The 17556-nt window shown below is 44.3% G+C and overlaps 1 protein-coding gene across 2 annotated transcripts in view; it reads left to right on the top strand.

Annotated features, from left to right (window-relative positions):
- Window positions 1-17556, top strand: part of CRLF3 (cytokine receptor like factor 3) — a 555853-nt gene that overhangs the window by 316953 nt on the left and 221344 nt on the right. Inside the window, exon 1 of one of the 2 annotated variants that reach the window (XM_078654388.1) lies at window positions 1047-1322. The exons of the other annotated variant lie outside the window; for it this stretch is intronic. Coding sequence (XP_078510514.1) covers window positions 1197-1322 — 126 coding nt within the window. The 5' untranslated portion in view covers window positions 1047-1196. Of the gene's footprint in view, window positions 1-1046; window positions 1323-17556 lie in introns of those variants that run through there. 2 annotated transcript variants of the gene reach the window in all.

Raw genomic sequence — 17556 nt, forward strand, 5'->3', positions numbered from 1 at the left:
CATGCGCAGAAGGGACCTCCAAGATGGCTTTCGGTATAGACAGACCCCCATTTCCCGCGGTACATGAAAAGCAAGCGAAAACAAATTAATACATAAAAATAACATTTATGAAAACACATCACAGGGTTTGTACTTTCAACTTATCACTATAAAATATACTTATGCAACCTAAATGTTAGCTACATATAACAGACACAAGAGCAGTGGCACAAGCAGTACCACGTTACTGGCAAAGCTATGTATTACGCATGCGCATAAATTTCCCTCCAACTCTGCAGACACGTCAGGACACGTGAGTGTGACTGACGCATGCGCAGTAACTAAATACAAGCGGCGGCCATGTTAAACGACTCGAGTAAATTATTTTAGTAAAACACATATGCAAGCATCAAGAAACCTTGTTCAAACATAAAATAAAGTTAGTAGAACGTACATGTGATTACCTTGTTACACATAAACGAGGTTCATGAATACGGCAAGTCGCAAAATATGCGAAGCTTTGCTTCATCAATAGTATAGCAGCCTGAACGATAAGGCATAAAGGGAGCTAAAGTCTCTCTAAGCAATAACAAATGTGGGGCAGAATAGCTTACATGAGTTGATCACCATAAATAGATCATAGATCAAATGCGAGTTTAGAAAGTTCCCCAGCAAGCTGTACATATAGCGACAATAGATCGGTGTAATGTCTGATACTCTAAGGAACACCGTATAATCGATATGGTCAGAACAATGATGGAGTATCTGTAGTAGACGTATGTACTTACTTCTTTTGTGAATATTTTGTTTGTGTCTTTTATGTAACTAATGGACTCCGAAGTCCTTATGTCATGTAACTGGTCCTTTTGTAAAACGCTCTGACACATTTGGGTAAAGTTCGCGCTATATAAAATCGCATTAAATAAAATAAAATAAATAAAATAACAATTCCCGGTCTGTATCTGAGACCCTACGCGTACGACATGCCGTCACGAGCGTCCGTCATGCCGCCCCAGGCACGCCGCGTGCCTGAGAGTTCCGCTGCCCGCTCAAAGTTATGCTGAAAGTTTCTTTAGCCCCGGGCTGGGCGGACAGCAGCGGCGGCGCCGCCTCGGCATTCTGCGGGTAGAGGCTTCCGCATCCGCCCGGGGAGAGGGGCGGCTGCAGCCGGGGACAGAGCGTGCTGAGCGGGGGCTGCAACTGGCCTCGCCGTACCCATGAGAGGCATGGACATAGAGGCGGAAGCCCTGCTGCAGGAAGCCCAGGAGAGCATCGAGGCTGCACAGAACTACGGGCGGGAGCTGCAGCAGCGGCTGCACGGGCTGCAGCAGGCGCGAAGACAGGTCAGTACCGGCGGGGAAGTTATTGGGGTACCTCGGAGTGAGGCAGGCACATCACGTGTCACTTGTCACGCACTCGGAGTCCGAGGTATGGGACGGGGTCAGAGGCAGACGTCAGTGTCACTGCCCACAAAGTATACGTGGGAATAGGGCAGGGACCAGGGGTCATACAGGAGAGAGGTCCAACACAGAGACAAGAGGTCACGTATAGTGGATGGAGGCGAGTCAGTGTTTCAACCAGCCTTTACCGCAGTGCAAGCTGCAGGGTGTTGACAGACTCTCAGCAGGTCACTGACAGGAGTCCGTCAGCACCCTCCTTTCAGAGTCTTTCAGTCAACCAGCCCTTACGGTGCCCTTTACTTTTACCAGCCCCTCTACTACCATTTCCCACACCCCCTCTGTTGCCTTTTCCCTCTTTCACCCTCTATGCTGTTTTTCCTTTACCTGGCAACCTTGTACCTTTTTCCTCTGCATGCCCGTCTGCCGCCTTTTCCTGCCTCTCTTATTTTTTTCTTTACCTGCCAAGCTGCTGTATTTTCCGTCTATCACAGCCTTCAGACTGAGTTTGGGAACTGTTTGTCAGGAGTTTTCCAAACCTAGGGGTTTGAGTCAATTCTGGTTCATTCAGAAGATTGTAGCACATGGTTCACACATTCTTGTCTTGCACCCTATGCTCCCTTCCTCCTGGCAGAACCGTAGAACTGCTTAGACGTCAGCAACTGGACAGCTCGGTACAGGTTTTAGAAGAAGGTGGCCTTATACTATTGATTTTGCTCTGCCTTTCCAACATCAGTGTTTCTGAAACGAGTTTCTGAGCTTCTATGCCAGTTAGGTCCTATGGAGCTGATCCAGAAGAGAAATCTAAGTGCAGAGATCTCTTCGCACTTAGATTTCCGCGTATGTCTAAGCAGAGCTCTCCACCCAGATGGTCTTCACCAATTCTGTAAATCTCTACCCCGTAGTTGGATTTATGGAGTCACTTACAATCCTATAGCAAATTTACTTTTGGATTCCTACTATACTTCTGCTGGGGAAGTTCTCTGCATTGGTAGTGGAGACTGCTGAATGGAAGAGACTGAAGAGAATAGGGAAACACTATATACATGACCTGCATCTCAACCACCTAACATACATTAACTCTCCAAACACATAAAGCCCACCCTCTAGGCTCTGCACTCTTTCCCTTGGAGTGTCTAAGTAACTAGATGCCACACTGCACCTTCATATTCCAAGACGCAGAAAGACCCACTGAAGTGGCAAAAGAATTGCAATGAAGAGGAGACACACCCTGCATTTACCTTTGTTGTTGCTCATTACAAGGAACTACACTGCCTGCCTCTGTATAGTCATGACCAATGGAAAAGACGGCCAAGTAGCAGGAGTTGACAGACTGTGTCAATGCATTGGGGGAGGAGGCACGCTTCTTGGGGGCCTAAACAAAAGTATCAGGTATCAGAACAAGTGAAAGAGGGTAAAGGAGAACTGTCCCAGTATAGAGGTGGGAAATGCTTTTCCTAGCGGTGGACCTAGATTTCTTTGCTCTCTCAACACCCTTGAGGAGCATGTCTTTACCATAAATCACCCTCCCTTGCTAAATGACCTAACCCCAACGTTAGGCCAGGTATGAACTCAACAGCCTCTCTTAAAGGCAGTTCTTGTATCACCACCAATGCCATGCCCTTCCCTTACAGATAGGCTGACATCACACACATGTATGTCTATCTAACAATATATTACTCTAACTAACAGTACTTTCAACTTACACTTATATCAACCACACTAACCAGTCGACTTAGTAATACATACGTTCGTAAATCTATCTCTCCTCAAATAATAGTTCCTTAAAATGAGGGGTAGAGCAACAATGTTATTAACCAACATAGTAAAATAAATGTTTTTTGTGTGCCCGGAATCTTATGTGTGTGATTGATTGTTCTTGTAATCACTTTCACCTTTTGTTGATTGTGGCAGAGTTCTGATGTTTCAACCCCTTCCCTTTGCAGTTTCAGGGGTATTGCATGTGTCTGAAACTTTGTTGGATTATTTGATTTCTATTATTTGTACCTAAAGAAAGTTAACATTTTTAAAATGACAACAAGATAATTTAAAAAAGTATACAAGTATAACATTTATGTTTATTTGACAAATATTTTTCTATCTATTTTTGTATTTTTTCCATACATGTTAATTTAATTTTTGTGAGCGTGTATTACTGTACCAGTATTTACCCATGTGTGGTGCTTGATTTCCTTGAAAGCTTGCCTTAAGTAGATTTAAGACTGTTTTGTTAGCAGTAGTACTGCTGTAGATTGAGGTTCAACATTTGTGAATAGCAATTGCCTTTCTCTTTTTGTGGACGTGTTTTATTATTTGCATGTTCCTCCCTAAACCCCACCATAAATATCCCTAAACCCCACCATAAATATCCCTACACCCCACACATTTAGTAGTAAATAAACCCATTTTCCATCGACCCTTCTTGATCCGCCTAAATTTACTACATAAACATATACCTACCTACTTGTGAGATCCCGTCAATAAATAGATAGAAGTAGCAGAGAAGAGATCTCCGCCCACCGCATTTGTGAGTATGGGAAGTTGCACTACTAGAGTACTAATTCCCATACTCAGAAATGTCTTTTTGAATAGGCCTTAATGTGTACATATAAGATGCCAAACTTTAATACAGGTTTCATACAGTACTCCACTTTCGTCTACAATATCCCAACGTCCTATATTCTTTACTAAACCTTATTTTGCTTTATGAAAGATTGGTAGGGAACGCTGGGCCTCACAAATTGCTATCCATTGCTAGCCCATTCCTTTAAACAAAATCATCAGTCTGCTTTGGTTGGCTGTACACATACTATGAACTGTATATTCCTACACATAAGCGCTATATAAATGCAATTACAATACAATACATAGGCGAGGGTAATTACAATAATGAACACATTTACAAATAATAGACACATTACTGACCGGTTGTTGCCTGTAGGTAGTTATAGTAGCTTCCATAGGAAGAGAGTTTTTTTGTTTTATCTGTAACTTTGGCGGCGCTTTACTATTCTTCATGACATTTCCAAAACATATACTTTAATTGGTACAGCTGCTGTGTTGAACGTTTCAGGGTGATCTGTCAAGCGGGGGCCAAGATGCATTTTCTCCACGCATTTTCCTAAAGGGATTTTGAACACGACTACAACCAGAACTGCTGAACGGACAGACGGCAAATTTGGCAGAAAGCTAGATGTTGGTCCAGAAAGCATGCTTTTTGTGATTTGGTGTAAATGTGTTCAGTAGTTTTAGAGAGATTAAAGGGCAAAAATATAGATATTTTGGGACGCGGATCCTTAAAGTGGACTCGTGGAACCGCATGCCAAAGAAAGAATGACCACAACCTCACAGAAAAGTTGTAGCCGCCATTTCGTTTGTCACATTTGCTGGAGGGTGGGAAAATGAGTGCAAAATCACATAAGGGGTCAGGATAGGAGTATCCTGTCTCCGTAAGACACATAAAGGGGTCCGTTAGGGACCCCGCGTGGAGAAAAAATGGGCCACTTTTTTTTCTTCATCTGATCAGCTGTTCCACCCCAAGACTCAGCGTGGACCCCTGTGTAAATTTTTGGATCCAGAAAGAAAATCCCTAGATCCAGAAAAAAAGTAAAACTCTTGGCTTATGGTGCCTGCAGCAGGGTTGGTCTCGGCACTGGTTATAATAAGGTGCGTGCTAAAAAACACCATAGAAATTCACTGAAAAAAACAAAGGTTACAGGGACATTATAGTTAGGTTCTGAATTTACTGGCACAAAACCATATACATCCTGTAGTTATAGTTAAACTTATATAAATAAACTATAACTTGTGCCATTAAGTAACTTAAGGCAACAAGTCATAGTTTCTTAAAATACGTTTCTATAACTGCTGAATTTCTATGGTTTTGTGTGAGTAAATACGGAACCAAACTATAATGTCCCTGCAACCTTTGGTTTTTTCAGTGAATTATATATATAGATGAAGCAAAAAATGCATGAGAAGCTCATTCCAGTATATGAATTTTTTATCTATTTATTACTATTATTTTGCATTATTCTATTTATTTTTTGTCACTGTGTGGTTCAGTTTTTGTGATGTGCTTGCATTTATGGATACACATTGAAAAACATTTGTTAAAATTCCGTTTTTGCTGGCTACTAAAATAACAAAATAATGCATATCATACACAAAATTAAACATTTGTTTAAAAATAGTTAAAGTGACGTTATGATTACGAAGTCACCACCTTCACCATCCATTACTTGAGCAAATAGCTATTATTATCTTTATCCTTGCTGTTTCTCTCACTGTTTTACTTTACTACACACACAATTCCATCAAAACCTTTGTTTAAGACCTGGACTCTCTCCTTGACTCTGCGCTTCTTCCATCCTTCTTATGGTTTTCTCCAGTTTCAATGTAGATCTGAAACAATAGGCCACTTGAAAAATGAAAATTATATGAAAAGGACTTATAGAGGGCACTATACCCTAAGGTGTCAAAGCGCTATCGTCAGGCTCCCTGAAGCAGTCAGAAATCGTCCAGAGATGCCTGAAGGATCGGAAAGGTGAAAAGCCAAGGTTTCATACTTTTTTAAAATATGGCAAGTGAATCATCTTCTCTGTCTCGCCATATACTTCTGTGCTCCGTGTGTCTCAATGTTGCCGTCTCCTTCTATGTGACACCCCTGAGATGCCGTTTCTTGCCAGCTCGGATCAATAACGAAAAATTAAAATTAAAAAGCGGCTGCATAATTTTGTGGGCTTGCGCGGGCGTGGTGCGCCTACATACAAAATGACGTGACTGTCGTTTTCTATCTCATTCTTTAGCTATTCTACACAGCATGGCTAAAACTCATTGACAAAGGCAGTGGGTCCCAGAGGTGAGACCTATTGGCTTTGCCAGTGCTCGTTTTACTCTGGAGGTGAACACGTTGTTTATAGAAGTGGCAGGTTTTGCATCTTCTGTCTGCATGGATTACTGATTTCTGGAAGAATATTCAGGTTTGGTTAGCATTAGAGAATGTTTTATCTAATGTTTTTGTAATATATTTGAAGTTTTTTTATACGATGTTTATAGTTATTATCAGGTTACAGTAAAGTGCATAAACATCTATTAGTATATCTGCAAAGCAATTCTGAATGCTAGTCCTCTTGAATGGCGTGTGGCAGAGATAGAACATTTTGTAATAATAATTCAGTAATCACAAGCATCTGAAATATATAAATTCAACTATTAGACTAACAAGGAATAGAGCACAAACATAAGAGAAAGAGAACAAAATAAATCTTTCAAATGTACATAATTCCAACATGAAGTGAAACCATTCCGAAATGACAGCCATATTTTTCACCCTCAGACAGCACAATCAAGAGAGAGACACAAAACAACCATTAGATGCTGGACGTTGCAGTTCATAAAATGACATTTATATTCTACCAAAAAAGGACACCATTTGACGTTCAGTATTCTAACATTTCTTGAGAGAGTTTAAGCTGCCAGTCGGTTCGCAAAAGAATGCAAATTATTTTGGTGCCTCATATGACATACGAATTTTCAATATCAGCTATTCTTTAAAAGAGGTTCCTGGTTTATAAACATCAGATATTCTTAGAAATTAACATCCCTGAAATGTATACGGTTAATGGTGGAAACAGCCAGGGCCATCCCTGTACTGGTGATTGGAGAGCTTAAGTACCCAGGAAGTTCATTAACAATTTCCTTTTTGTTGAATTCATCAAAAGGGCTGTAAATTGGATTTGCCTTTTGTCAGTTTCAGTTCACTATCCAGTCCTTTCATTAACATTTATCAAAAGGGCTTGCGAATTTGATTTGCCCTTTGTCAGTTTCAGTTCACTATCCAGTCCTTTCGCCAAAATGCTTTTCTTCTGTTTTCATAAAGGTGAACCTGTATCTTGAAAAGAACATTCTGATTCATCTCTACCTGAATGTCTGGTTAGTCCAAGCCCCTTCGATTCATCATGTGCTGATGGAAAGTTGGATTGCACAAGACTTTGGGCAAATGTGTACAGATTATGAATAACAATAATTTTCATCTGCATTCTTGCTAGGTCCTTGAGTCCATCAGGACTATATAAAGTAAAGTATGAAGCTGATAATGCCTTCCTCCTTCTCATGTTCAGGAGCTTCCTGGTTATCTGCAGGCATTGTATATTGTTTTGCCAACTGTCATTTTGGTTATACATGCACAATGTTTAGGTTTCGCATGGCGTAGCACTGCGCAGCAGTGTTCGCGCAGGCGAAATCTTATGTTTTAGCAGTACGGGGCTTTGTCCCGCCTCTCTGTTCCATTGGCTAGCTCCATAAATGGAGGCTAGCCATTGGAAGAGAGATCTGTCCGTCATTGTCGGAGCAGATTCGTGGGCGTTCCGGTGTTTTTTACACATCCCGCCCCTTTTAGAACGTCATTGCGGCGGTGGGCGGTGGTTTATTTTTTTTTTTCTTCGAAGGTTTTTTTTGGTCATTCCTCCAGGCCGACCGCCGCCGGAAGAAGTCCAGGTGAGTGCTCCCCTCCCCACCCGCTGTCCATGTGCCCGTTCCCACCCGCCCCTCCCGCTGTCCGTGTGCCCGTTCCCGCAGCTTGTCAGTAGCCGTAGTCCGGACTCTGCTTTGCCGTTTGTCAGTAGCCATAGTCCGGGCAGGGGATTGCTGTTTGTTTGTCTGTAGCCGTAGCCCGGGCTAGGGGTTGCCGTTCATCTGTAGCCGTAGCCTGGGCTAGGGATTGTCAGTAGCTGTAGTCCGGGTCGGAGATTGCTGTTTGTGTATCTGTAGCCTTAGCCTGGGTTAGGGGTTGCTGTTTGTCTGTAGCCCCAGACAGACTCTGGATTAAAGTGCGTAGCCGCTGCCCGGACGGGGGTTGGTTTTGTCTATAAGCACAGCTAGGGCCGCGGATCTCCGTTTGTCTGCGCCGGGCAGTACTGGTTGGTTGTTGCCGGAGTCCTGGCCTGGCAGAGCTACGAGTCCTGGGGATTGCTTCCTCTGCTCGGTGATTGCTGCTTGTGGACAGCCGAACCCTCTGGCCGGTGCCCCTGCCTGTGACTACACGGGGGCGCTAGAAAATGAAGGCGAGCCCATTTCACATCCATGTCCATATGCGACTGCGAGTGTCCTGTTATTATTGTCAGTATGTGTTCGAGGCGGCGTGTGTATGATGTTCGTGCCCATGTATATGGAGCCCTGAATGCTTGTGTGTCAACATGTAGCTATTTCTGTTAGTACCAACGTTTTTAAATCTATTTTTGTATAGATGTTTACATTTTTGTATAAGTGTTTAAATATGTGTGTCTATTTTGTACAGGTGTTCAAATCCGTGCGCTTTTCGGTGTTTAAGTGCGTGCATGTATATGGTTACCAGTCTCTGTGTATGCCTCGGTGTGTCTCTGTGTATGTCTCTTCATGTCAGCGTGCTCCCCGTGTCGATGTGTCTGAGTTATGGTATGTTTCCCGGTTGTTTTTCTGTTTGTGTGTATCTGTTTGGGTGTGTGTGTGTGCACCTCTGTGGTATGCGTGTTGGTGTGGGAGAGAGCGAGAGAAGCGGAGTTTTGATGCCACGCCTGTATCTGACTTTGTTCACATACATGCGTGACACATGAACACACGTAGATTTTACACACACATGATGAATCCACATGTGGAAAGTGCACAGTGACGTTAAATTTATCATGGTTACTGGAGCCTCGACAGAGTTAAATACGTGATATACGTCATGCAAACACAGATGCAATACACTTTGCAAGTACACAGGCCTATGACGACTGGTAAAACAGGTGTATGCGATACTGCCTGGGCGACAAGGGGTACTGTTAAAGTACACGTTTCTTTGCACAGACTGACCATGAGCCCCGTGCCGTCCTGGTGAAATGAACAGAGGGTGTGACAAGGAGGGCTGTCCCGCAGAACTGCGCTGTTTTTTCCACGTGGATTTAGTGAACTCCGGGCTTTGGCATTGAATGTGCTGAGGTTTGGGTAAAAACGTGTGGTTTACCCTACTGCATCCGTGAGGTGGCAGGTTTAGACTGTCATCCTTGTAGTGTCGGGATAGGGGGAAGTAATGTCATAGATTCAAATCCTGCAGGTTCACTCTTTCACCCTTGGGGTGTCAGGGGCAGTAAGGTCATAGGTTCGCATCCTGCTGGTGCAGGTTTAGGCTGTCATCTTTGGGGGGAGGGGGATCTCTGGGGTTTCCACCATGGCGCCCGTAGATACCGCACAGACGTCTGCACATGGACGCACTGTCGTGTAACTCCAGTTTAGCTGATTTTAGGAATAAATCGAACCGTGCTGCACTGCAAAACTGCATCCGCAGCACCGGAATGTGTCTCTAGTGGTTGCAGAGGGGCGCTGCCCACAGCCCACGGGGTCTTTCCAGGATCTGAAAACAAAATAATCATACAAGGGCCTCCCTCACCCCCAACATACCCCTCCCCCCTCTCTCATTCAACAACACTATCCTTGTAAAAGAGCGAGTAATTACTTTCGGGACAATATACATCAGACAACAAAGGAGCCCTGGACTCGATTGGTGAAACTGGAATCGCCCACGTTGCCAGTTGTCCTGTAGAGCCCCGATGACCCCATTCAGCGCTCGAGAGATAGTACAATCAGATGGGGTGCGCAGTGTGACCCCCGTGGATGTAGGAGTTTCCATACTCCGCGTCAGTCAGTCGTGCAGACACCTGTCAGTGTGAAAGACAAAGCACGTCTGTGATTGCTCAACATGATTGCGTTAAAACACCCCCCGGCGCTCCGTTTCAATAGATCAGGGTCTGCCGTGGTGACGACACAGAGAGGGCGTCAGTCGTTTACAGGGGTGCATCTAAGACCTTGTGTATAGATGCAACAGTCCCTCCCTGCACGAGCTGTAGTGGACGCAGAGCTGGCTGGTTCAGTGCCACACAGAGCACCAGACTGGCACCGGGGCAGTTTATGAGCAGCGCTGCACTTGCTTCTCCCCTGATGCTGTCCTCGAGATTGCCGCGTGTTTCATTATTACTCTGTACATCCTACTCACAACTTTCATTGTCTGTAGCCCCAGACAGATTGGGGATTAAAGTGTGTAGCCGCTGCCCGGACTGGGGTTGTTTTTGTATATAAGCACAGGTAGGGCCGCGGATCTCCGTTTGTCTGCGCCGGGCAGTGCTGGTTGGTTGTTGCCGGTGGGTGGGTGTGGCTCTGGGTGTGTGTGTGTGTGTGTGGCTCTGGGTGTGTGTGTGTGGCTCTGGGTGTGTGTGTGTGGCTCTGGGTGTGTGTGTGTGGCTCTGGGTGTGTGTGTGTGGCTCTGGGTGTGTGTGTGGCTCTGGGTGTGTGTGTGTGGCTGGCTCTGGGTGTGTGTAGCTGGCTCTGGGTGTGTGTGTGTGTGGTAGTAATTGCTGTCTGCTGAGCTAGTCCATAGGTTACAATAGGTCTCACATTTGCGAGAGATTAAGCTATTGGCAATGTAAATGACAATGTCATTTATTTATCTGTTTTCCAAACCAACACATAAATACAAATTTTGTCATTTACAATGCCAATAGCTCTAACTTTTCCAAAGGCGAAACCGTTGCATTGTAAATGCTTGTTATGACTGTATGCTTGATCGTTGCCTTGAGGAAACTCTTGAGGATGGTGACAAGCCAATGATCAGTGTTATTGTCCTGGTTTGTTCATTGGAAATGGTATGTCTAATGTCACAGGTCTGATCTGTTTTTATATAAAGTTACTACATCGGCTTGAAGCACTTATTGTGAAAAAACATTTATATAGCCAATTGACATGTAAGAGGGTACCTTTAATTACACTGTGTTAAAGCCTATAGATAGTTATTTTGTTACAATGAATCCAACATATTACTTTACTGTAGTAGGCAAGAGTTTTGGTTTTGTTTATCCCCTCTGAGAAACCGTTGGCATTGAAGATTTGCATTGTGATAGTTCTTGTTAGGCTCTTTTGAGAGGGTTTGTATATTGTTTTGGCAACGGTAATTTCAAACATATTTGTAATTATATGACTGTATGCATGATGGTTGCTGGCTTACATGCACCACTGCAGGCCTGACTTTGTTATGGTGACAAGACCATGATAGAGGCAATAGCCATAATTGGCTCGCTGGGAGACATTATGTCATTATGTCAGATGCCTGAGGTCGGATCTGTTTATTATGACAAGCTATGACAAAGACAGAAGGCCTTACTTATTTATTGTGAAAAGCCTATGATAAAGCCAAAAGTCCTTTATGTGTGACGTGGGATTACACTGCATTACAGGCTTTAGACAGGTATTTGTTTTATGGAATCTCAAAATATTACTGTATTAGGCAACTGTTTGGTGTTGGTCGCCCCTTCTAAAAAGTTTTTCCTGTAGAAGATTTGAATCATGTTAATTTTCTTAACATGGTTTGTACATTGTTTTGCCAACTGTAAATTTGTTCGTAGTTATATTTATTATTGTATGTTGGATTTTTGCCTTGTATGAGAGCGTTCTGCAGTTCCACAGACAGTGCTACTGGGCTGATTGCTTAAATCCAATTTTACCCCCCAGTGAGCCTTATCCCACCTCTCCACTGCTTCTAAATTGGAAATCCATGTTTGAATGACACATTGTATAGTGCATCATCGTTTTACTGTTCCAAGGTGGCCAACTCATTACTTCTAGACGTGGTGGCCATGATGGCACATTAATGAATTTATTTATTTATTTAGAAGCTTATAAAGCGCACGGCTACCCCCAACGGGGGTGTCCCGGCGTTGCAGACCGCGAACTAAGAGTAAGGGTGACAGCAGCAAGACAGCAGACAATTAGCAACGAAGCAGCGACTAGGGACAAGAGAATAACCAAGTTTTTAATTTATTACGAAACAGTGATTCCGATGTAGTCAGTCTGAGCTCTAGAGGGAGGATGTTTCAGAGTTAAGCGGCCCTTACTGTAAAGGACCTGACTCCCATTCTGGCCCGATGAAACCGAGGGGCAACAAGCAAACGGAGATTGTTAGATCTGAGATTACTAATGGGAGTGAGCCGGCTTCAATCTATTTTGCAGGTAGACAGGGCCACGGCCATTCAGGGCCCGAAAAGCAAGAACCAATGCTTTGAATTGAATACGACGGGTCACTGGCAGCCAATGTAACTTCCTTAAGTATGGGGAGATAGTGACGGTAGGGGATGTTGCCAATTAGCCTAGCCGCCGCATTCTGTACGACTTGCAGCTGATGGATCTGATATGCCGGAGCCCCAACATACAAGCTGTTTGAATAGTCCAAGTGAGAGGTAATCAGGGCTTGGACAACCGTCCTACGAGAGTCAAGGGGGAGATATGGAAAAATCTTTCTGATCATGTGAAGTTTTCCAAAGCAGGCTGAGGTCACCTTATTAATATGGGATTTACATGAAAGGGCGTTGTCAAATTCAAAGCCCAAGTTACGAGCTGTGTGAGCGGGAACAGGAGGGGGATTAAGCTCCGCCGGCCACCAGAGCGGAGGGGGAGAGAGGGGATTTCTGATTAAAAAAAAACAGACCTCCGTCTTATCTGTGTTGAGTTTAAGACTGTTGGCTGACATCCAGGAGGAGATGTTACTGAGGCAGTGGCGAAAGTTTGCCAGGCTGCCGTCAGAGTGATCTCTGAAGGAAAACACAAGCTGAGTGTCATCAGCGTAAGAGATCACTCTGACCCCCAGTCTTCAGCCAACTTTGCCAGCGGTGTAAGGTAGATGTTAAAAAATACCGGGCTCAGTGCAGAGCCCTGAGGAACACCACATCGTAGAGGCTTTGCTTCCGATATAAATGGTCGAAGGAAGACTTGTTGGGATCTACCCTCAAGGAACGACCTCACCCAGGCCAGTGGAGTACCCCCAATCCCAATATCGCGCAGGCGATCTAGTAGTATGGCATGAGACACCGTATCGAAAGCCGCGGACAGGTCGAGGAGAACTAACATAGCCTCCTCGCCCCTATCCACGCACTCTCTAATGGACTCAGACACCTCAAGTCTCTGTGCTAAAACCTGGTCTAAATCCAGACTGGGAATTATGCAGGAGATGGTTGGATTCTAGATAGTCCGTCAATTGTTCCTGAACCACTTTCTCTAAGATTTTAGCCGGCTTAGGGAGGAGAGATATGGGCCGATAATTGCTGAACAAGACTGGGTCGGCATCCGCCTTCTTAATAATGGGGATCAGCATCGCCTGCTTCCAGGCAGAGAGAAAGAGCCCTGTAAGCAATGAGGTGTTCCAGATGGCGAGAAGAGGGCTAATCACCATAGGGGCCAGCTCACTTAGGGCTTTAGCTGGAGCAGGGTCAAGAGGAGAGCCTGATTTACATTGGTTGAAAAGTATCAAAGCAGATTCCAAGGTTAGCTTTTTAAATGACACAAACATCTCCTCCTGTACAGCTTTATGATTCAGGTGTGGCAGCGACCTCTTCTGACTAAAGGAAGAGGAGATGTTCTTAATCTTCTCATGAAAAAAGCTGGAAAGGCCTTCGCAGAGGGCTTGGCTGGCGGGGATCGATTTTGCCAAGTCAGTAGGAGAGGAGAATTGCTTGATAATATTAAACAAGGTTTTTACTGAATTCTCCGCGCTCTTAATTTTGTCAACAAAGAAATCTCTCATGGAGGATCTCTTTAATTTATGGAACTTCTTTAATGCCGCTTTATAGGTAGCCTTTGCGGAGAGATCATGCGTCAGTCTCCATTTACGTTCCAATCTTTTACATCTGCTCTTTTCCTCCCGAAGTGTCTGGGAGAACCAGGGCGCAGATGGTCTAGACCTTAGAGAGGCGAATGGTGTCAATGGAGCAACAATGTCTATCGCAGAAGAGAGGACAGAGTTAAATTTTGCAACATCTGCGTTTAGGTCGAGGGAAGGCAGACCTATCAGTTCGGAGAAGATAGGCTCCAGAGCATCACATGTCGCCTTATACCATTTTCTACCTTGCTCCGCCGTACCTATTATAGCTGGTATAGGTGAACACGACAAAGTCAGCTCCAGTGGGATCAGATAATGCTCCATCCAAACAAGAGGTTGGGAGGGATGTACCACCAGGCCTGGATGACTCGAAAATACAAGGTCTAAGGTATGTGTAGGGCCAGAGACCCGCTGGATCAAAATCAAGCCGAGCATAGAGTCTTGAAAATTATTGGCACGAGTGCAAGTGGCCTCGTCTACATGGAGATTAAAATCCCCCAAAAACGTAAAATGGGGATGTTTAAGGGAAAGGTCTGCAATGATGTCAATCAGGGAAGAGAGTGAGGATGGGGGCGTGCCAGGGGGATTATACACCAAAACACCAGCTAGCAAAATGGTGGATGAGTTCTCAATTGTAAAATACAAGGCTTCAATGGGGCCAACATTGGTGATTTTCCTAGTAGTAATTTTTAAATGAGAGTGTAAAATAACAGCCACTCCTCCCCCTACTTTTGTGCCCTCCCGATTTAATCCCACAAAATGGTAACCTTGGGGGGTTGCGAGGGCTATGTCAGGGTTGGAAGAGACTTTGACCCACGTCTCAGTAAGGAACAAGATATCCCATGCATGGATAGAGAGTGACAGCCAGATATCACTGGAGTGACGTGGCAGAGAGCGACAATTTACCAGCCCTATCTTAAGGGGCACCTGGTCCCGATTTGAGCTAGGAGATCTGGTTTGTCCACCAGTGTAAAAGTCCAGTACGAAGGAGCATTGAAAACGCCGCTCTTCAAGCTCCCGAGGTATGCACCGAGTTGACGGGGAACATATAACACCACTCATTTCCAGCAACTGGGACTTGGTCCAATGCAGGTAGGTGGTCCGTGGACCTCCAGCAGCGTGGCTGGCACTGGTCGCGGACCCGGCGCGGATGGGCGCAGATGGGCTTCCCTTTGGCGCGCCAACGCCGCGTCCGCTGCGCGTCGCAAATTGCATGGAATTAAGTAGGCTGATTCGCTAACCCCTGGCTCCACCCTCGCGACCGAAAGTGATGCACGGTCGCCCTCACTACCCTCCACAACAATCGGGCGGAGCCCGTGGTGGACTGGGGTGGACCGGGGTAGGAGGGAAAGGAGTGCAAGTTTAAGGTAGGTTTGCCAAGATAATTAAAAATTACGAACAGTACAGCAATCGGGCAAAGCAAATAACACTTTATCTTCGTTTTAAAAGGGTTTTAAAAATGGTCACAACATGCCAGCAGCTCGCGCTATCACCTCACTCGTAACGCGCGTCCACTGCACACAAGGCACTGCACCTGATTAAAGAAACTAACTCGCTAACCCCTGGCTCCACCCTCGCGACCGGAAGTGATGCGCGGTCGCCCTCACTACCCTCCACAACAATCGGGCGGAGCCCGTGGTGGACCGGTGTAGGAGGGAAAGGAGTGCAAGTTTACGGTAGGTTTGCCAAGATAATTAAAAATTATGAACAGTACAGCAATCGGGCAAAGCAAATAACACTTTATCTTCGTTTTAAAAGAGTTTTAAAAATGGTCACAACATGCCAGCAGCTCGCGCTATCACCTCACTCGTAACGCGCGTCCCCTGCACACAAGGCACTTCACCTGATTAAATAAACTAACCCGCTAACCCCTGGCTCCACCCTCGCGACCGGAAGTGATGCGCGGTCGCCCTCACTACCCTCCACTACAATCGGGCAGAGCCCGTGGTGGACCGGGGTAGGAGGGAAAGGAGTGCAAGTTTAAGGTAGGATTGCCAAGATAATTAATGAACAGTACAGCAATCGGGCAAAGCAAATAACACTTTATCTTCGTTTTAAAAGGGTTTTAAAAATGGTCACAACATGCCAGCAGCTCGCGTTATCACCTCATTTGTAACGCACGTCCGAATCTATCAATATGCTTCGGATCAAGTTCCTAGGGTAGGGAAAAACTCTAAATACACATTCCCCAGCAACCTTTCTTTTCAAAATGAGCTAATCATTCTCCCATATACCCATCACTGTAGGGCTCAGAAGGTTATGTTTTTTAGATTATATTATTTTCAATATCATATCTACAATTTCATCAATTCTTTATCAAAATAGTTACATTGATATTTCATAGCTCCAGGCTGTCTATCCTGGATTTTCCCAATGCAGGTCTACTGAAAACCATACATATTAAATCTTAAAAACACTTCACCCTATAAGCATTCATACTTTCAAACACTTTTCATACATCCACACACAAACTAAAACAGATCTATATCAACATTGGTCTTGAGTATATTCATTATATCATTTCATACTTGAACACTCTTGAATTGTTATTTATGCATATTTCTTTCTTTGTCTTCTGTGTTTATTGCCATATGATGACCCAAGTTAAATTTTCCCACTCTGTTGTGGCTGGGCTTAAATCTCTTCGACTGGCGTTTCAGCGTGAAACGCCTTCTTCAAGAATGCCATCAATCAAGACCCTACTGTGCTTCTAGCAGCCTGCAAAATTCAACATAATACTTTGCTGAGCTGCACATATATTTTTATCAACATACTTTGGTGAGCTGCACATATATTTTTATCAGTAGATTTAACAAACCTGTATTATATGAAGGGGAACAGTCACCTCCCATAAAGCCTTCACCAGACAATTCACCTTCACCAGTAGTGAAAGATTATTGCAAACCTATTTGGAAAAAATATATATAGATAAATCAATCTTATTTCCCAGAGAACTCCAGATGTGGCCTCCAGTGCAGGCATACTATAATGTGACTAGTTATAGCCCTCGTGTTGGCTATCACCTTTGAACATAATGGGATCGTCTATCATAATCATGGGGATGCAATGTGAACGGTCCTCGAGAAACAATTTACTGCAAAATATCCAAAGGGGAACGGGGGGAAGTCCTTACTGAGGACCAAAGCAAACCAAGCAAATGAATCTGGCTCAAATGGTCATATTTTTAAAAAGGGAAGAAGAACTGGGCAGAAAAATATTCTACCTGTATGAATTATCAAAAAGCAACACAATGCGTACCTATGATTTCCTTATCTGTAGAGCGAGCACCCTACAATCGATGCGGAAGGTTTGTGTATATTTCCTTTATAAGCTGCAAAATATAAAGGGATGGTGGCATGAAAGTTCTGTCCCAAACTTTACTACGTCCAGTGTTAACTATTTCAATTTATCTTTGGACTGAAGAATTATTAATCCTTCTTTGCTCCGGGTGTTCCATATCGCTCCCTGACCTTCAAATCATTGTTCAGACCTACTGTGTACCATACTTATCTACACCCACAC

This window comes from Lissotriton helveticus, chromosome 7 (genome assembly GCF_964261635.1).
Source record: "Lissotriton helveticus chromosome 7, aLisHel1.1, whole genome shotgun sequence".
NCBI lineage: Eukaryota > Metazoa > Chordata > Amphibia > Caudata > Salamandridae > Lissotriton > Lissotriton helveticus.